Raw genomic sequence first — 20,722 nt, 5'->3', positions numbered from 1 at the left:
ATGTTTAAATTGCTTTTGATTTAATGTCGATACTAAATTGGTGGGTAAATATTAATTTTAAAATTTAATTTTACTCTCCGTAATGTTAATAATCAAACTCACTAGTAATGCAAAATTTAAGAATTAAATTATTTTCAATTTGTTGTTTAATAACTATGTAAAAATTGACTAATGCAATGCAAAATAAAAAAACTCAGTGATTTTTGTCTTAACTAATGAGTATGTCATATATTACACATGTATTTAAAATATATGAATATGTAAAAAATAAATAAATTTAAAAACACTGAAAGATTATTTTGCTGATAATTAAAAAGCACGAGTCCAATTTATTTATTTTGTATGATAAAATATTGTTGTTAATCTATATAATATAATATTAATTTATTGTTAATTCATAAACATCTCATTTTGTATTTAAGAACTAAACTAATTTCCTGCAATAGATTTTTTTTTATTTTATAAACATCTCATGGCACTTATTATTAATGAAAAAATTTAAATATTGATTAAAATGATTAAAATAAATAAAGGTTTTATTTATTTTGATAACTGAATAATAAAAATTGATGAAAGTATGTTTTGATTTATAAGTCACGTGTCATAAAAACAAACAATACGTAAGAAAAAAGTACGTGTAGAATTTTAATTAAAAAACAAGATTATAATACAAAGATGAATTTAAATTCCATTTGATCAAATAAATTGAATTTGTACCGCATATTATGTTTAAGTGATTTAACATATTATTTTGAATGTTGAGTTTTGATTTAATAGGTAAATTACTTTACACTAGTATTTGTATCTGTGCAATGTATGGAATGAATTATAATTTTTTAATTGTAATAAAAATTATATACAAATATTTTTTTAATATTTTTAATCACAAACAGGAATAATATAAATAATAATTATTTATTACTCAAATTTCAACTAGTTTAACATAACACAATTTAGTTCTGTGAATTTTTTAAATCTATATTTATAGTAATACCTTTATGCATAATAATTAAATATTTTAATTGATTTCAATTAATAACTTTAAATTTCAGAATGGAAATATTTGATTAAATATGTTTTATTAAATAAAAATATCACAAATATGTAAAAAAGTTATTTTTTGGGCACAAAAGAAATAGTGGATAACAAGAAAAACAGCAAATTTAGTGGATAAGACAAGGTCATTATTCGGCTGAAATATTAAAAAGATGAGTCACAAATGCGTATAGCCAATTTAGTTATTAAATTCTTATTAAACTCACCTTTAAGGAATGTTTGTAGGGTTTAAAAATAGTAATAACAGTGTTAAGTTGAAAATGTTAAATTATATTTCCTTTTAAAAAAGAAAATATTAAATATTGAAAAAGAAAATGTTTATAGGAATTTTTAAAACATCTCTTTATTTATGTTTTTATTCTTATGAGAGAATGAAAAATTAATATTTTTATCTATAAAAATGTTTTAACCGTACTTGTAGTTAAAAATCATATTTATAATACTTTTGAAAATTAATAGATTCCTTGATGGATACCCAATTAGGCAAAATCAGCAGGCCAAGTCCTAAATTAGAAGCTGTGAAGCTGCACTCAAAGTATTAGGAGGCAAAGTTCAAACAGAGATATGAAAAATCGAATATTTCTTTTTCTGTATTTTGTTTAATGTTTATAAATATTTTTTAATTATTAAATAAAATCATTATAAATACACGTGGATACATACATCTCACAATTTAGTGCATATTATTCTTCTATCTAATATACTACATAATCCATTTTTATATTAAAAAAATATTGTATAATACTTAAAGAGAAAAAAAAAAAAAAAAGAGCTTTCCACGTGCCTGAAAATCTGCTTTTTGTCCTGCTGAATATAAAAAAAGAAAAAGAAAGAAAATAAAATAAAATATTTGAATAATTTAAATAACAGAATACTTTTCCTATTTACTCAATATTTGTATTTTATAAATGTGAATGCGTGTATTGATTTATTTCTAAATTGGATAGAAGAGAAAAATGAATAGGATGCAATCTTGTTTAGCGTAAGGTAACGTGGAAATGACGTGTAAGGGAAATCATGAGACCAAAACAAAGAAAGTGACACGTGGCGAAAATGTATGACATAACGACGATAGGGTCTATATAGAGCGCACCCATTTCGCTCGAGTTGGTGGACTTGCGTGACTTTCATTCTTTTGTTTCCGTTTCTTTCTCGAAAGTTTGGGATTTGGAATTTGAAATTGTTGTGTTTGGGGTAGAATTAGGGTATTCTCTCGAGAAAATGAAAGAAAGTGTTGGCAACCCTTTGCACCTAAAGTCTGTGAACCACATCTCTCTCATCTGCACATCCGTGGAAGAATCTATGAACTTTTATCAGAACTTTCTTGGATTTTTCCCTATCAGGAGGCCAGGATCATTTGACTTTAATGGGGCGTGGTAATTGTTAACTGATTATTCTAAATTTCAAATCAAAGCATTTCAACTTCATCATCCAATGTTTGTTGTTAATTATGTTTATGTAATCTAATTTTGCTTTTGATTTTCTACTTACAGGCTTTTTGGCTTTGGGATTGGAATTCACTTGCTGCAGGCTGAGGATCCAACAAACATCCCAAGAAAGACTGAAATTAATCCAAAAGATAATCATATATCATTCCAGGCAAGTTTTTAATGTGATCGTCGCGTTCATTTTTTTTTATTCAGCATCAGATTAAATGCTTTGTTCAGTTTCGGGGTTGTGAATAGTTTTCTTACATCAATTATTTTAAATTTTAAAATAATAACTTATTAAAAATATTTATTATACTAAGACTATAAAAGTATAATAAATATATTCTTAAAAATTGATAAAAATGTTTTAATATTTTAAGAAGAACCAAATTAAAAACATAAATTAACTCAAGAGACTAGTATTCATTAAATCGCAAATTTAATTAAACTCATACTTTTCTCCCAGGTAAATGTAAGTGTTTTTTTAATCTGATAATTTTTCTTACCTTATAATGGGATATTTTGTTCTTTTCGAAACTAGAAAAAAAAAATACTAAACCATAGAAATAAGAATTTAATTAGAATATATTAATAAGTATTATGTTATTATTTAATCGTAGATTGTTGTATTATTAAGTTATGTGATCAATTAATTTTAAACTTATATATATTATGTAATCTAATTAATTGATATTGTAAAAAAAAGTATACTAACATTGTATTGAAATTGAATTCTAAAAATAAATAAATGTAGATAGAAATGTGGCGCAAATAGACAAAATCACCATGCTTTTTAGTGCAAAATTGTTTGTATTGGTTTCAAGTTTATAGCACTTGCAATGCCCCTGGCTTTAGAGAGATAAAAACAGGCTCATAACACAGGCGTTTTCTACTTACTGTTGTAGCATTTGTATGTTAGTGCGTGTTTTGATGAAGTAACAAAGTGATTATATATTTTTTGTCCTTATGATGAAAGCAGTGTGAAAGCATGGGGGCAGTGGAGAAGAAGTTGAAGGAGATGGGTATTGGTTATGTGCGTGCAATGGTAGAGGAAAGTGGGATCCAAGTGGATCAGCTGTTTTTCCATGACCCAGATGGGTTCATGATTGAGATATGCAATTGTGATAGCCTTCCTGTGATACCCTTAACAGGTGAGATGGTTAGATCCTGCTCACGTGTGAACCTTCAGATGCTTCAGCAGCAAATACAACAAGTTGTTCAGCAACAATAAGGTCAAGGGAGTGACGAAAGTACGTGGAAAATTAAAGTTGCATATATCCTCCTTTTTATGTTCTCTACTTATCAACGAGTCATTTTCTTCTTGATGTTTGCATTCCTTTGATGTAGTAAACAATATCCTAGTTGTTCCTAATAAAATAAGTATTGTTTCTTGTGCCACTTTAGTTTTTCCAAAAGTGTAAACATGCTTTGCTGGCTAATTTCTTGCATCATTTGCCATATGGGCACCCGCTTTGTTAGCAACCTTATGATCCAGGTGACCTCACACGGACATGGCAACAAATGAGAAGATTCTGTGGTTAACAAACTAATCATATTCAAGAAACCAGAGACTAATAATATTCTAGTATCTTTAGCTTTGGCCTTGATCATTTTGGTATATAGGTAAGATAATGTATAGTGAGAAACTGCAACCTTGTTTAGATCATCGATAAAGTTGTGGCATATTATCTGTTGACTCTTATTTTATTGCATTAGAAACAGAAAAAATATTCTAAATTAATTTAATTTCCAATCAATAACCAATCATGTGAATCGAATGAACCAACCACAGTGAGCAAAGTTAGGTGAAGGTAGTGAATCAACGAAATCATATGAGAATGCCTATTCTCAAACAAGCATTTCCATCATGAAGTGACTATTTCATAAATGCATACTTCTGTTCAGCATCATCAAACTAATAATATACAAACACATGCTTTTAGATACTATAAATGTTTTTCACAAGCTGACTCAGATAACAATTCGAAACTCAAAATGATTAATACAGATGCAATTTATTAATTGTATATTAGATGAGTCAGCATCAGCAAACAGACAGAAAAGCTGACTCGGAGATGGCAAATTTTTCCTCAATTATTGATTGCAAAAAATTGTAAAAGCTCCTCCAATCATTTCTTGGACCCCTCGTGGTGATTTTATTGCAGCCAGCTGGTCCAACTAACAAAATTCATACTTTAGTTTCAAGTGTATGTTAAATTTTAATATGATTACGTTAAAGGGGTTGAGTGAATGTAGTAAGACAAGATTGAGTGAAGTTAAGACAGGTCAAAGGTCTTAGAATGGAGTATTATTTTCTCCTCTTAAAATTTTATGTATAAAAAAAATAACATGATAATATTGTATTCAAATTTTATGTTGAATCAATAGACATAAAAGGGAAAATGTTTATTGAATATTGTAAGGATAGATACTAATATAAAATATTAAATTGGTATATTATATACATCAGAATATTGTAAGGATAGTTATACGCAAGAGAGTCACGAAGGTTCGGTAATTAAGAAGTATAAAAAGATTCATCATTCCATACTTTATATCCAACAAGCGTTTGTCGACCCAACAACGGTTGGTATCAATGAATGTAGAGTTGTTGGACTGACTAACATTTATTTAAAATGAAGTATGAAATTTCAATGTTAATATATAAGCAAGTGAGAATAAATTTTTCTTAGCTTTATATGTGGGAATAAAACTCTCCTTTAATAATTAATGAGCTATAAAATTAGCTAACTTTCTTCTATAGTACTTCATCATAAACATATTTATTCCTAAAACATATTGAATAGTCATTAAATATATTTTATAATCTTTTTACAAATCTTATTCCTAAGAATAAAAGTCTTAAGAAATTGATTTAATTGACAATGAAAGATTCCTAATAACAAGTGCCGCCAAAAATGGAGAGTTCATTCCCTAATATATTTCCTAACAGAAGCATTATACCTTTCCACCACTATCAACAACATAATAATGACAACAACAAAAACAATGAAGTTAAGTATAGTTTTAGACAACTAAGTTAACCTTTAAGCACAGATAAAAAGAAATAGATGGATTTTATAATAAAAATAAAACAAAAGTTTGTTGTATTGTAACAACAGCTTATAAAACGGCGTGACAATAACTCCTTATTATATACTTAACAAATGAAAGATAAGTTATATATAAAATAAAAAATATTTTGATAATCTAATCCTTTTACAATATTTATCTTTATTTTTTAAGATAAGTTAATTTGTTGGAAGAATATTTTCTTTGATGATAGAAGAGGTGAAACTTATTATTGAAGATTTTTTTTTTAAGATCCAGATTGTTTTGTCAAGAGATCCATAATTAGTTTTGGGCTGCATCCAAAGATAGATATCGACCTAAGCCCAACATTGTTTGGCTGAGTAGATGGGCCTAGGCCCAAAATATCTACAAGGGCATTAAAGTTATGTATGTCCAGAGCAGAATGAAAAATGCAATGCTCTAATGCCAACAGAAACTCATCACGAAAGAAGCTAATCATGATTTCATATAACAATTAGTCCCGAGGATCGTGCACACACTTTAAAAGCCAATTTATCATTAACGGTTACTGTATTTATAATATTAAATATTATATTTTTAATAAAATTTATTAATTTTTTATTTATAAGTCAGATGTTAAAACACTTAATGCGTATATAGAAACACGTTAGAAAGTGTGAATCTAACACAGATTCATAATTAGTATTGTTAAAGGAAACATAATTTCACTTAAAAAAGGACAAGATGATTTTGTTGCTAATATAAAACCATGAAAAGAAACATGCAAACGGCAAGGAATAAACAGAAACCCAAACTACATAAACAACATATATTTTCCATTATATGAAGATGTTACAGCCATAAACCAAGTGAATACATTGTTCATCACTGACAATTCATTCATCGGCAGGGACTGCATCCCTATTCTGCCCATTATTTCTCTTTTCTCTAAACCACACGCTTCTACACTAAAGAGCAGAAAAAGAAACAACAAATTAAGACAGAGAAATGCTACATGCACACGACAAGCGTATAATAATAGTCATAGATATAGCCTTGCAAGCACATAGAGGTTTTGATATATATATGTATATATGAAATTAAGGATATATGTATATAATTACTAGAGGCCCCTTGCAAGCATTTGCTCGTAATTTTCAATGGATTGGAGCCTTTGAATAAGCAGTTGCTGCCTGAAGTTCTTGATGAATGCATCAGCACTGGCGTTGATGTCTTCGGTGGGCTTCCTCTCTAGCTTCTTTCCCTCAGAAGTGTGTGTATTCTTTGCCCCATCTGAACCTGAAGATGGGTTTCTCTTCTCTCTCGAGTTGCTACTCTCTCCCTCTCTTTGCTTCTCTGATGAAAATGCTTCCTGGTTGAGGCGTGAAGGATGGAAATAGCTCTTTCTCATTCTTCCCGAGTCTCCAAAGAAAGGCCTTGGTGTGTTACAATGAAATGAATTGGTGCTTCATAGGCAGCCTCATGTGCTTCCTTAAATATATAGATAAAGAAAAGGGAATATGTGGTTTCTACTTTTTTTTTTCTTCGTGTCCAATGGGGTTTATACTTTGTATATAGTTGATACTTTTTTTTTTTTTTCATTAATCTTGGTGATAACTTTAATTTCACCTTGCCCCCACCCCTAGTGTTACCTTCAAACCAAAGTTAAAAGATGATGGAAAGCAAAATGATGCGGAGAATATCTGCCTCAACCGTTATACTAAGCGTAGTAAACGCATATGCTTTCAATGACAAAAGAACAGTAACGTTAAAATAAAATCAATTTGCCTATTGATTGAGGAAAGCTTAACTTTTCATCATTCGGTGAGTGTGAGATTAATATCATATATTTACATCTTCTACATCGTAAATAGTTTTGCTATCGGTTGAAATAATACAAAATTACTACGAATGTTTTTTATAAGGTAATTAGAGAAATTTCAAAGTTGTAAAAGAATTGTCTTTTCTAAGTTGAAATATCATTCAAGATTCAATTAGATCTTAGCCACCAATGTGGCATGTGCAGAAGACCATTCACTTTCATCTTGCGGCTTAAGACATGGGCATGATGGATTAATATCCTGCCGGGGGAAAAGATGCTAAACCTTTGAAGACGCCATGTTTGGCGAGTCAAGTAACAACGTTAATACTACTTTAATCGAATTCTTAAGACCAATGGGGGAACATTCATTGCGCATATATACCGACCCACCTAAGCCATAAATATTAGATTAGATTGGTGCATTGCATGAAAAAGGTTCTTCACAGCTAATAAAAATTAAATATCACGATACGCATGTGATGCCCATCCTTGGCTTTGATTGAGTGGCATGGGAAGCTGCTAACCCACATAGGGTTCTTAATTATTTCTAGATGTTCACACTATTTATCGTAGGAATGCCAAAAAGGTAGTGAAAGCTGTCTTGATTACATACATGTGCATATATATAAGAGCATCTTCACGAGAAATCTAGAGTGAGCCTCCACCGTTCATTGCCACTAATTTGGATGTTAACATATGTTTATTTGGCTTCAACACAGGAGTTTTGATAAGGAAAAAGGCTGAGGTGACACAAAGTAAATTTATAAACTATAGACATAATTAAACATGAGATGAATGTGATAAACGATAAAAATACTAAACTTTGTAAATTATGATTTTAGAATCTACAATATTATTTGTTATTATTATTCCTCTTTCATGCATATAGAATATTCCCCCCTTTAAGACAGAGATTATTGAAGTGGGTATAATTTGCTCTAATAAAGTTATTTCTATACCTATAACCAAAATTTGAACTCCCATTAACAAACTGAAAGTACTACACTGTCTAACAATTGTGTGAGCTTTATTGGCATTTATTATTTTATGGGACAAATTTGAGCTAGATAATATAAATAAATTTTGTATGGAGTTAGCATCTTGAAATGACTTCGATTCTATCCAATGCAAGAAGAATCATATTAATTATCCATATTCACTTATTATAATATCACAAACAAACAAAAGATAAGAGTTGTGTTGATGAAATATTCAAAATATTACTTATTGCAAGTTATTATATATATATATATATATATATATATATATTGAAATCACCAATCCAATTTAATTATTTAATGTTACAAATATTTATTAAATATAATATATTTATGGCATTGAATTATTTATATATTATTAATTTTAATGAATTATTTATTTGTTTTATATATAACAAAGAGAAAACAGTAAATTTTTTTATTTTTCTTTTTTATTATTAATTACAAACCAAATATTATTTATGTGTGAATACCATGCATAACTGGACTTTGATGGTCCAACCACAACTGGGCTTTATGGGCAATGGAGGCCCAAAGACAGATTGAACCCTTGACAATTTCAATTCAGTCCCTCAACGAAACTCACTGAAACTGAAATGATTGATTATTTATTTAATTAAATGCAGTTGAATATAATTAGAATTAAATTGATATTTCCCCTAATTTTATTTACCTTTTTAATTAAGACAATTAAAATGTGGGAGTGAGTGAAAGCAGAAGAAGAATGGAAGTGATGCAGCGGGTGGCGTTACGGTTGCCTGTGGTTCCGATAGCTTTCCAATACGGTGTCGTAATGAGCAGTTACTGCACAACCGGAATGGGAGTGTTGAGGAAGAAGATGAGCTCAAGTTCAGGTTCAGGATCAGGATGGTTTGCGGGGAAATTGCCGAAAATAGTGAAAGCTGGAGAGCGTGTTCTTCACCAGCCTGCAGAAGAAGTTGTTGGGAGCGAGATGAAGTCTGAGAGAGTGCAGAAGATCATCGACCACATGATCCGTGTCATGAGAATCGCACCTGGAGTTGGCCTCGCTGCTCCGCAGATTGGAATCCCCTTAAGAGTTTCTCTCTATTTTTCAATATCTATCTCTTTGTTTATGATTTTTATTTTGTTAGTTATTGATTTATAATGTGTGCAGATAATTGTTTTGGAAGATAGAAAAGAGTATATGAATTATGAAACAAAGGAAGAGATTAAAGCACAGGATAGAAGACCCTTTGATCTTTTGGTATGTCCATTTGCAAAACTACTGAAAATGAAATTTCATCATAAACATTCATTTAATTATTTTAAGGCAGGTGATCCTGAATCCCAAGTTGAAGAAAAAGACTAATAGGACTGCCCTATTCTTTGAAGGCTGTTTGAGGTAATGGTAATAGTTTATCCATTTTTCTAACACATTTGAAAAAATAAGAAGTTATATATAGTAATTTTTAATTAAAAATTATAGCATTTAACAGTAATAATACATTGCATTACATTGAATTTTGTAATTTTTAATAAAAAAATTACTATATATAACTTGTTAACCTATGCAATATTACACTAATTTAATGGAAATAATTTACTATTAACATCTTCATGTGTAACAACATTTTTGTAGTGTTGATGGATATAGTGCTGTGGTAGAGCGGCACCTTGATGTTGAGGTTGCAGGTTTTGATCGTTGCGGGGAACCCATCAAACTAAATGCTAGTGGTTGGCAGGCCCGGATTTTACAACATGAGTGTGATCACCTGGATGGAATACTGTATGTTGATAAGATGTTACCAAGAACTTTCAGAGCTGCACAAAACGTGGATTTGCCTCTTCCCTATGGGTGCCCCAAACTTGGCCCCCGCTAATGCAGTTTCTTTAACTTGATGTTATAATGCAGGTAACATCTTATCACAACGAGTTTCTTGTGCACATTAGCGAAAGGTTGACACTTAAGATCCTAGCATGTAGTAATTCTCATGATTTTTAAGTTAAAAAAATAATCTGAGTATGGGAATCAGTAAGTTTTCCCCCAGTTCTCAGGGTTATCACATTGCAACAATTGTTATTGCAATTCGCTTTTATTTTTCTTTTGTTATCAATTCACTTAATACAACTTTCAATGCGCTCTGGGTATTGATTTTGCTTAGCTTTTCTCTAGGTTGTGCATCTTACAACCAATTTGGAGTATGTACCATCAACATGCTGTGCTTGTTCTCTCTCTTTTTCAATATAATGTCGGGTGTTTATTAATAGTCCATTCAGGTCGCCCTGCTTTTTTGGTTTACCATTCTAAGGATCCTACGAAGATGATGGAGAATTCCCCTTCTAATGCATGAAAATGGAACATGGGTTAATGTTATGACAAGAAAAACAACTTGTTTTTTGTGAATTTGCCTTTGCCTTGCCGTCGGACATATTTTGGTACTAAAAATGCATCTTGATGTTCAGAGACCACAAAAATAATTCAAAGAAATAATGGCATGCATTTACACTGACGATAAGGGTTCTCCATAGTTGCCTTCCCCTTAAATAATAGTTTGCGAAATAATTACTAAGGAATTCCAAGTACTCATTTAATTCTGTACAAAAAACCCTTTACTCAGACGGAATGAATAACAGGGTTTGACTCTAACCATACATTCTGTCTGATAAAATCATCACTGCTTGGGAAGCAAGCCAGAGGATACACCAAACCCCGAGCAGAACCATAAGCTTGCCAGCAGTAGGATCTAGTATTTCCTCCGGAGCATGATGCAAGAAAAATATTTTCCAGATATAATCCTTCACATGGAGAGGCATCACTGCAAACAAATTTAATTGCTTCTCGGGTCGCTGAAGTTCCTTGTATATTAATGAAAGATATGTTCTCCACTTTCACAGCTGAGGTCTGCATTTCGATACAGGACATTACATTCTTGCAGCATATTATAGTTTCCTTGAATGTTTCTATCGATGTTAAAAGAAAAGTGCTCCCTCGGGTGTTTGAATTGAATTTTGATAGAAATGTTAAGGACTAATCCTCCTTGAAGATTGAGACAAATGTATGTGATTCTAGTGACTATATAATCAATGCAAATTATGCATTTAGCTATTATATTCTCCAAACTGAAAAATATTTCAAAAATTTATATACCTGATTATTACAAGGATGTCGTGAATCACAGTAGTATTGATTTATTATTATCGGGTTAGACACATTTTCCATCACGATATTCTGAAATGTGATCTTGGAGGCAAAACCATTCCCACCCTGACAAAAATTTTAGAGAAGTCAATCAATATGAACACCGCTGGGTGACATAAAGAGAAATAGAGTGCTACTGCTGTCAAGAAACTTACCTGCCATGTTTTGATTCTCACCCCATTATCAGTATTGGAAAGAGAAGCTCCATTAATAATTACATCTTGCACCTTCTCCCATTTGTTCTTTTTTCCCAAGCTACCAATGCTGTATAATAGGTTCCAGTCTCACGGTTAACAATTATATCCCTTAATGTCTTAGAGAACTGTAAAGGGAAAATTACTTTCACCTTATGCCATGGCCCGGACCACAAGATATGTTTCTGATCCAGACCCGTGAAGAATTTCTGACTACTGAGATGCAGTCATCACCTGATTGAGAACATAATGGAGTGAAATATTTTTCTTTGGACATACAAAAGTTTATTCTGGAACTTAAAAGTCTGTAATGAAAGTAATCACTATTCTTACTTTCGACTTCCATCTCATTATATAAATGATTTACACATTCATGGTGTTCCACAATTACATTAATGCCATTTTTATGTTCAAGTGCACATTAAAACCATAATACTATCATTCAAGATAACTAAACCTAATGTTGCAATTGGATGAGGATAATGTACCTGTTCTGATTACACTATCCCTAACCTCAACACCCTTTGTTGCACTAATGTGGATTCCATCAGTATTAGGGCTGAAAGCAGGTGCTAATACTTTGAGATTGGATGCAACAACTCGCATACAGCTAGTGAATGCCACGTGCATTTGTTGGCTGTTTAACAACACAAGATTTCCAATTTTCAGATTCTTGCATCTGTGGAAAGTCAGGGCCTGCAGTATAAATGTGGTTTCATATTCAGCCAATAGAAGACATAAGTAATATATCAGATCAGGGAAACAAACTGCTTCACTCCATATTTTGAAGTGTTACTAACCGTTGGAGCAGGATGACATGGCTGCAAAAGGACATTTCAAAGTCACCTTAGTTACACACCTGATTAAACTTCAACGAAATACGAATTTAACCTTGCTAGAAAACCATACATTAGTGGAGTTGATCTTGCAAGATCTGGCCCACCATTCCTGTCCCATTCCATTGATGCTTCCTCGCCCTCCACCATCTACCGTAAGGTAATTCACCCCATGGAAGTAAAGCCATTTGCGCTGATTCAAACCATGCCATACTAGAGGATCTCGCGGTGCAACTATTGTACCTGAGATCTATAATAAATTTGGAAATAATCAAGTAAATAAATATTTTCTGTAAAGACATACTTCATTCAGGAATTGAATGGAGAAAATAACAAAATTTACTTTAACATGGTGCATACCATCAAAGTTATCTTAGATCGACAAGGCCCACCAATGTCAATTGGATGGACAAGGAAAGTTTTCCCTTGTGGAAAAACCACATTTATGAATCCAGAGAGTGAACAAGCGATTTTCCAAACCTCCAGGAAGGCCTGAAAAGATAAACAAACAAGGTCAAGAGACATTTTAATAGTATCATTATGGTGAGTGCATATTGTGCTTGCAGTTGCAGGTGGGAGATTCATGATCCTGCCTAGTTCTAACAGACAAATTATCAAATATTTCATTGCCTATACGGAAACGTAAGAAACCGGGCTGCATGAATGACCCATTATTAAGATGTATTTGTATGTTAATTTTCTACTTAAATTTGGTTCACTAAGTTATTTTCATGTTGCAGTAGAATCTCTAGAAATACTTGCTTTCATACAGCATGATGGTATTGATAAGTGATAATTGTCAGTCAGTGATGGTTACAATTTTTAGATCAAGAAAAATACTGAAAAGAAAAAAAATGAATCCATCCGCAACATTAAATAAGTTCAAAACCTCCAAATTTGAGGCCTTTAAACAACAAATTTATGTTTCCAAATGGTGGGGCACGACGAACTTATTTGATGAAAGGAAAGTCAAAAGTAAAAAAAAATAAATTGAACCATTACCTCAGTGTCATTATGAAAGCCATCCCCTTTAGCACCATAATCGCCGACAGAAAGAACCCGTTTAAATCTGGTTCGGGTTTTGGTCAACCCCGAACGTGGGAGTTGAATAACAGAATCACATCCTTCTGCATGGATACGGGTCAGATACGGACTGACAAGTATGTTTATATGAATGAAGATAATGATAAATGTTAAAGAGAAACAATATCCGAGGTTCTTCATTTTGTGTCAGATTCCGACCATTTCACGCAGGTTTAGTGAGAGAATCTTAGAATAATTTGTTAATTTAGTCACTTGCTGTTTACTAGGAACAGTTAGTTACACACTCCTTCAACTAAGCCTCAAATCAGCATTTAGTAAACGAGAAAACAGCATAAAGCCACAAACCACATTACACACTAATGTCAGTGACAATAGGAGTGTTGTTTATGTTCATTCGATCATAACCGGACCTATGAAATTTTTTTGGACATAAATTAAAACGTTACATTCATTGTATACAAGCATGTCTGTGGTCTTGATGTGACGAAATCGTATAATTTACCATAAAATTTGTCTTTTGTTTGTGCAATACTTGCAAGAGACGAAATTTCCTTCCCGGGGTGGTCTTGTACCCTTGTTCTTTCCTCGTTTGGATGATTGGAACCAAATGATAAAATTAATAAATTATAGAAGTCCTGTCCCGGGCGCCAAAGAATTTCGTGTTCTGTCTGGTCGTTTTTTATCATCTAACTTGTTCAGAATCATAAAATTTTAAAGATTGAACACTCAAATTTATTTCTTAAAAGAATCACCCAGTCTCAATATAATTTGATTTTTGAAAAATAAAGATACCGAACAATATCCCAAGGTTATAATTAAAGTAGAATATTTTAATTCTTAGGTTGTTTTCTCTTCAATTTTAGCACATAATTAGTCTTTAAAAACATCAATTTAGTCCAGGATAAAATTATTTGCCACCTAAATTGGTTCAACAAAATGTTAATTCAAACAAATAAAAAATGTCACTTGTGCAATCTTAAAAACTATTTGATAACTTGCTTATATATATGACAGATGTCATAGGCTATTCCTGATTCATACCTACCAAGTAATAAATTGTCGTTTAAATAGTAAGAAACTATTACTAAGTATGTTTCACTATCCACATAAAATAGTTGGCTTAAAACTCTAGTATCAAGAGCGGACACTGAAAACTATAGAGTGATAGAAAATTGGCCAATTTACATTGTGATTATGACTGCATCTGATGAACAATGGGACACTTGAATCTGAAAACAAGTCGCATCGCATCAAAAGTTGGTTTCGAAAATGGGAAATTTCTTTGAAAAGAGACCAAGAGAGCAGCAGAATGAAAACCAACCAACCAATTCACTGGCTTTGATCTTGGTTGTCTCAGTTTTTGCTCCAACTGGATACAAGCTAAAATGAACCTAAGGATATGTATTCTCAGATTTTATCAACTAATATATATGTAGTTTAAATTATTTACAATCTCTTATTTCTGAGAGAATAAATCATTCTCACACTTGATATTGTTTACATTCTGATTGTAAATAAAATTGAAACAATCAAAACTTCTACTCCTGCATATTTAAACAAAAATTGTTGGCAAACTTGATCAATAAAGTTAATAGTTTTTAAATTAGAGTAATATAAATAATTGGAGCTAATTGTTAACAGTCAGTGACACGTAATGTAGCTACATAAGATGAGCATCTATAAAACAAAAGTTTGAAAAAATGAAGTGTAAGTTAATTTTAGTTTAAATATTCTTAATGTTAAATAAATTGATAGATATTTACTTACTATAAATTTTGCAAGACTTTTATAAAGACAAGATTAATATTGTACCATTAATTGTACTCCGTTGAAGGTTATTATAGATTTACTCAACATGGCACACATTTCAATATTTGGTTTTATGAGACGGGAAAAAGTGTTACTCCTGCACAAATTAAGATTTTTATTAAATAAGAAAAATTTATATATATATATATATATATATATATATGAAATAGATATTTTACACTCGACTTAGTTTAAAAATTAATAAAATAATAAATTATAATCTGTTAAATATAAATTAAATAAAAAATTTAAATAGAGTGTAAAATTTTTTAAATTTAGACTGATATCAGAATATATATATATAAGTTTATTTTAATTTTATTTTTTTTTATTTTTATTTAACTCTATCTTTATGGTTTAAAAAAAAGCACTGTGTCTTTCTCTCATGCTGTATTCTTAATTTATTTATTTATTTTCTTCTCAAAATCAAACAGAGCAAGTAATTTCCATTCCCATTAATTGCTAAGGTTGCTTTTCCAAGGGTGGGGTTTGGGATCATTATGTGATGAGCCATCACCCGTTTCACAAGGAAGTAAAAGCCACTGAATACGCACATAAAATTTTGGCTTCATATAATGCATTTGCTATCTCAATAAACACCAAAAAGTAACAGATAATGAATTGAGTGTCAAGGTGATATATTGTGGTTCTATTTGGACAGCTGTCACCATCAAATAGGCTCAAAACACATAAATAAGATAATTGATGGAAAAAACTCATATGACTTGCTAAGAAAGAGAAATACTGCATATTTGGTTGGGATTAATTAAAACAATATTCAAAAGCTTTCTGAAAAATGATAAAAAATAGTAAATTAAACCAAAATCATAAAAAAAATCTTCTCATTCAACTCCAACTTGTTTGTATTTACAAGAGTAAAACACAATTGATGAAGATTTTGAATAATTAGAAACTGAATTTTGTTTTTCAAATTTCTTGACAACTTTTTATGCGTATTTCTAAAGCGATTTCATATGTAAGAATTACATTTTTTTATTGACATCGATTTCCCTTGTACGATTACACAATTACATGTCATTACCTCACTATAAAAAAGTTGACCAATGACCACCATAACAAAATTTTTTTTTTATTAACAATTAAATATTATCAAGCGTTGTGATCATTTTTATTGGTATAATTTTCATTTAACTTAATAAATTGTCAGTATAAACTTTGAAAGTTTATACTAATAAATAATATATCGTACTATCCTTTGATATTTTAATAATACATAATAATGTTTTTATTAATAAAATTAGTTGTTGGTATGATATATTATATTATTATAAATTGCGAGTCGACAATACAGTATATAAATATTATAAATTTAACTTAAATACATTTTTATCCAATTATAAATTATTATATATTTATATTTGTAAAAATTGTCAATTATTATAATAATTCATATACGAGTTATCTTTTAAATATTATATGATTAAATGATACTATACATCTTATATATATTGCTCTCTAACTATAATTAAGGTTGCTCTAAAAAAAAGAAGATAATTCTAATCATGGCCAAGCAGAACAAAACTTTACACTGTATTTGCAATTTGCACTCATAGCAAAGCAGCTTAATAATGTGAAATCCCATTTTTGAGATTTGCTCATATAAATCACCAAAAAATAATAACGATTATTACTACTCAAGTACTCAACTCAACCAAAATAAAACATTGATTAAACATCTCTACCAGCTAACCATTGATCCAAGAGAATTTGAACACTGTTCCAAGTAAAAACTAGAAAAGAAAAGGAAAAAGGTTTGCACAAAACAGAGACTTGAATATTGTAAAGGCAAAAGAGAAAGAAAAACAGAGAGGTCATCATCATGTTCGCAACACGAATTCATGAATTCAACCCCGCCCTACCCTACCACCCTAAAACTAATCATTACATAAAAGACTATAACCCTCCGCGGAATATCCCTTCTCCGACCACCGTCGAAGGACGAGTCAATTGACAAACTACCTTGCTCGATGCTTCGCCGGTTTTGCCCGTTGCCCCTTATCCCCTGCTTTTCCAAAGGCGCCGCAAAACCCACATGCAGAGAGTCTGGGAGACGGTGGCTCAATCGCCGGCGAGACTTTTCCGGTGCGGTAACCGCGGGTTCCACCGTTGGAGCGGGTTCTCTGAAGTGGCGGCGGCGGTGCATGAAGGTCTTTAATGTCGTCCTTGTCCTTGTCCTTGTCGATGTCCTGTTCTTGGTTATTGTTGACTTTGTTGAGTTCCTCTGATAAGAACCTGTCGTCCCAAACGAAGCCAGAAGAACCTTGCCTTCTGAAGGACACTGCAGATCTTTGAAGACCAGCCATGGGCACAGGTTGTGTTTCTCTCTATCTATCTGGATCTTTCTCTTGAAAGCAAATTGCACATGAATATAAGTATCCTTTTGTGTGTGACTTTTTCTCAATTACTGCATAAATTAATTGAATGAAAGGATATTGAAAGAGAAAGAGAGAGAACAGCTGGTGAAGAAATTGGAGACAAGTGGTTAATACAAGAAAGAAGAGGTCATATTAAGACAACTTGGTCAATATCTCCTCCTACTCCTCTCATTTTATAATATCAATCTCTTCTTTAACTTCCACATCATTATATTACTGTTCCATCTAAACCCTAAACTAATATAATTTTAAATTTGATAACGAATAGTATGCAGTAGATTCTTATCTTCATTAACATGTATTTAAAAAAAATTAGATAACAGTTTAATTCCTATAAAGCTAAAACATTTGATATTGCTTCATAAAAAATAGTTAGGATGTTGTTACAAATTAAATAATTAATTTATTTTTATAAAAAACAATAAAGGTAAATGAGAAATAATTTTTAAAATTTTTAATTATATACTCGTTACGATAAAGGTACATGTGTTTGTGTTGAGTTAAAACTTATTAATTAACTCAATACTTAACAAATACAAGTTAGAAATACAAAATAAATTTTACTTACTTAAATTAAAAAATAATAATTTTTAAGAGTCAATCCTAAATATAGTAATTAGAATAAAATCAGTATTTAAATTTTAAATTTTTAAAAATATTGATTATTAATTATGATAGGAGCTTTTGGTGTTTTGGATATGTAACATAAGATAATTGAGTTGAATTTGTGTTAGTCAACTTAACGCTTTAAAAAAATAAGAATTAAATGCTAAATTTGAAAAAAAAAATTATCAACTCATTTCAAACGTAATAACTTGTACATATAAATTTAAAATTATTTTTTATTATATAAAAACAATTGAATGAACTTTATATTTTGAATACATTAAATATTTTAGTGAAAAAGTATCTTTATATGTAGAAATACACCTTAAATGAATTAGATTAGAATGTTAGCATAATAATATAAATTTTAAATTTTTTATTATTTTGGTACTATGAAACTTTTTTACAAACTAGTAGTGATGTTAATATGTTTATGTATTGATAAAATAATTATTTAAATTATAATAGTTATAGAATTAATCATTGTCATTATAAACAAAAATAACATTTTAATAATTAAAAATAATAATTTTTGAGAAACAATTTAGAATTTTATTGAAAATAAAATTATGGGCATGGTGACTTTATGCGCAACTTAGCATGACACACGGGGTGTTGGGTCCACCGAGTGAGTGTGCACACTACCTCCACCGTCCCTGTCACATCATAATCGTTCAATAAATGAAAGGAAGAAAACGCATTCACGTCCTTGTCGCCTTACCATGGTTTTGATAAGAGTAGTAATAACATGACAACAACAATAATAATGATAATAATAATAAATTAAGACATTACAAGTTATTTTAATCTTATAAAATAAAATTACAAATCAACTCATATAATAAATATAGTAAATGAAAGATAATTTTTCGAAGTCATATAATAAAGAGCTAATTGTGTAGTATATTTGCAATATAAACATATTAATTTCTTCATAACCTTTAATTTATCAATTGATTGTAATATATTTAAAAAGAAGGTTTGTAATATATTTTTAACACACTTTTTTAATACACTCTTAACTATCAATTGGAATTTATTAAAAGTTTGTAAAAATATTTAAAAAAATGTGTGGTTAGATTTTGTTTCTGTTAAAACCCTTTGAAAGTTTTAATTCTTTTGATCGTGAGTGTTGTGGTTTTGTTTTGTTCTTAATGCATTTCATTTCTTAAGTCAAGCAATGAAGTGAAAATAGCCGAAATAGTAGACTTGAAACAATCTTTGGTGATAAATTGTTTATGTATGCAATAAAGATAGCAACAAACGCAAGTATTTGAAAATTGGCAACTCCAACCTATACTTGCCTGCAGAATTAAGTAATGTGAGACTTAAATCAATATTTGGTCATACTTAGGGAGAAAACAAATAGCAACAATAATATATGCATAAATTCAGTGTGGTCCGCAAACATCTTTAAGAATACTATAGAGTTTACTAACCTCCCCAGTGATTCATATAAAAGGTTAACAACTATGAATAATCACGGCTACCAAAAAATAATATTTATAACAAATTTTTAGATAAATTAATAATTAACCAATCTAATAATAAGTGTAATGATATTTTTAAAAATAGCAAATTTTTAATACTAGTTATCAAATAATTAATGTAAAAATTATTTTTTACGCTAATTTCAACTTTCTATAAAAAATGTGAAAAATACTATAAATATAAACATGTTAAAAAAAGAAAATATCAAAATTTTAAAAAATATTTCTGTTCAACCTTCTTATGTTAGGCTAAGAATAAAATAGAAACCAATGGAGTTAAAAACAAAATTAGTGCTAAAAAAATATTGCTAAATTAGAGGACTGTAAAATTAAGATAATATATATATATATTTTAGTATCATTTAATAAAAGAAGAAAAAATACATTTATTTTCTTTCCTTATCTCCTGATTTTTTGAAGGAAACCTTTATTTAACGGATGCATTATTTTAATAATCGAGGGCTTTTTTTTAATAAATTTTTAAAAAATATATAAAATAGACATATAACTACATGAATTAAAATTTTATAGTAAAAATTATGTATTTCAAAGTTTTAAAGTAAAAGTTACATAATTTTTTAAATCAATTACTAAACAATTAATGTAAATAACACTTTTTATATCGTTTATTTTTTTAAAATCCGTGTAAAAATAAATTAAATATAACTTTTTAAATCAAACATTTATAAAATTGATATAAAATGTCACTTTCAATATTAGTTTTTCATAATCGATATAAAATAATTCAAATATTATATTTTAAAAGCACACACTATTAAAATAACATAAATTAATGATATTAAATACAAACTTCTTATTACATTCTTAAATTTTTGTTAGTATTTTTT

The 20,722-nt window shown here is 29.8% G+C and overlaps 4 protein-coding genes across 4 annotated transcripts; 2 read left to right on the top strand and 2 right to left on the bottom strand.

The window, feature by feature from the left end:
* Window positions 1-2,171: 2,171 nt before the first annotated feature.
* LOC113854088 (metallothiol transferase FosB-like) lies at window positions 2,172-3,881 on the top strand. The gene is made up of 3 exons (XM_027484934.1): window positions 2,172-2,432; window positions 2,550-2,655; window positions 3,466-3,881. Exons 1-3 carry the CDS (start codon window positions 2,278-2,280, stop codon window positions 3,715-3,717), a joined length of 513 nt encoding a protein of 170 aa, XP_027340735.1. The 5' UTR covers window positions 2,172-2,277; the 3' UTR covers window positions 3,718-3,881.
* Window positions 3,882-9,034: 5,153 nt separating this feature from the next.
* LOC113854086 (peptide deformylase 1A, chloroplastic-like) lies at window positions 9,035-10,520 on the top strand. Its single transcript, XM_027484933.1, has 4 exons — window positions 9,035-9,396; window positions 9,475-9,564; window positions 9,635-9,702; window positions 9,940-10,520. Exons 1-4 carry the CDS (start codon window positions 9,064-9,066, stop codon window positions 10,178-10,180), a joined length of 732 nt encoding a protein of 243 aa, XP_027340734.1. The 5' UTR covers window positions 9,035-9,063; the 3' UTR covers window positions 10,181-10,520.
* Window positions 10,521-10,879: 359 nt separating this feature from the next.
* Window positions 10,880-13,753, bottom strand: LOC113856029 (probable polygalacturonase At1g80170). Its single transcript, XM_027487651.1, has 9 exons — window positions 13,532-13,753; window positions 12,890-13,021; window positions 12,603-12,779; window positions 12,494-12,514; window positions 12,182-12,389; window positions 11,846-11,927; window positions 11,655-11,763; window positions 11,449-11,565; window positions 10,880-11,202 (listed from the first exon to the last, which is right to left on the bottom strand). Exons 1-9 carry the CDS (start codon window positions 13,751-13,753, stop codon window positions 10,915-10,917), a joined length of 1,356 nt encoding a protein of 451 aa, XP_027343452.1. The 3' UTR covers window positions 10,880-10,914.
* Window positions 13,754-17,016: 3,263 nt separating this feature from the next.
* Window positions 17,017-17,916, bottom strand: LOC113856187 (uncharacterized protein At1g15400-like). The gene has a single exon (XM_027487905.1). It carries the CDS (start codon window positions 17,704-17,706, stop codon window positions 17,359-17,361), a length of 348 nt encoding a protein of 115 aa, XP_027343706.1. The 5' UTR covers window positions 17,707-17,916; the 3' UTR covers window positions 17,017-17,358.
* Window positions 17,917-20,722: the final 2,806 nt, after the last annotated feature.

This window comes from Abrus precatorius, unplaced genomic scaffold (genome assembly GCF_003935025.1).
Source record: "Abrus precatorius isolate BTA unplaced genomic scaffold, Abrus_2018 Scaffold11, whole genome shotgun sequence".
Lineage (NCBI taxonomy): Eukaryota > Viridiplantae > Streptophyta > Magnoliopsida > Fabales > Fabaceae > Abrus > Abrus precatorius.
The sequence above is the reverse complement of the archived record's forward strand: the minus strand, read 5'-3'. Positions and strand labels throughout refer to the sequence as shown.

What these genes read in the sequence shown, in the direction of transcription:
- LOC113854088 (XM_027484934.1), top strand. Translation starts at nt 2,278, where the DNA reads ATGAAAGAAAGTGTTGGCAACCCTTTGCACCTAAAGTCTGTGAACCAC. An exon ending in TTTGACTTTAATGGGGCGTG is followed by an intron (nt 2,433 to 2,549) that starts GTAATTGTTAAC and finishes TTCTACTTACAG; the next exon opens with GCTTTTTGGCTTTGGGATTG. An exon ending in ATAATCATATATCATTCCAG is followed by an intron (nt 2,656 to 3,465) that starts GCAAGTTTTTAA and finishes TGATGAAAGCAG; the next exon opens with TGTGAAAGCATGGGGGCAGT.
- LOC113854086 (XM_027484933.1), top strand. Translation starts at nt 9,064, where the DNA reads ATGGAAGTGATGCAGCGGGTGGCGTTACGGTTGCCTGTGGTTCCGATA. An exon ending in AGATTGGAATCCCCTTAAGA is followed by an intron (nt 9,397 to 9,474) that starts GTTTCTCTCTAT and finishes TAATGTGTGCAG; the next exon opens with ATAATTGTTTTGGAAGATAG. An exon ending in TTCTTTGAAGGCTGTTTGAG is followed by an intron (nt 9,703 to 9,939) that starts GTAATGGTAATA and finishes ACATTTTTGTAG; the next exon opens with TGTTGATGGATATAGTGCTG.
- LOC113856029 (XM_027487651.1), bottom strand. Translation starts at nt 13,753, where the DNA reads ATGAAGAACCTCGGATATTGTTTCTCTTTAACATTTATCATTATCTTC. An exon ending in GGATAGTGTAATCAGAACAG is followed by an intron (nt 11,928 to 12,181) that starts GTACATTATCCT and finishes GTTCTCAATCAG; the next exon opens with GTGATGACTGCATCTCAGTA. An exon ending in GACATCCTTGTAATAATCAG is followed by an intron (nt 11,203 to 11,448) that starts GTATATAAATTT and finishes ATCGAAATGCAG; the next exon opens with ACCTCAGCTGTGAAAGTGGA.
- LOC113856187 (XM_027487905.1), bottom strand. Translation starts at nt 17,706, where the DNA reads ATGGCTGGTCTTCAAAGATCTGCAGTGTCCTTCAGAAGGCAAGGTTCT.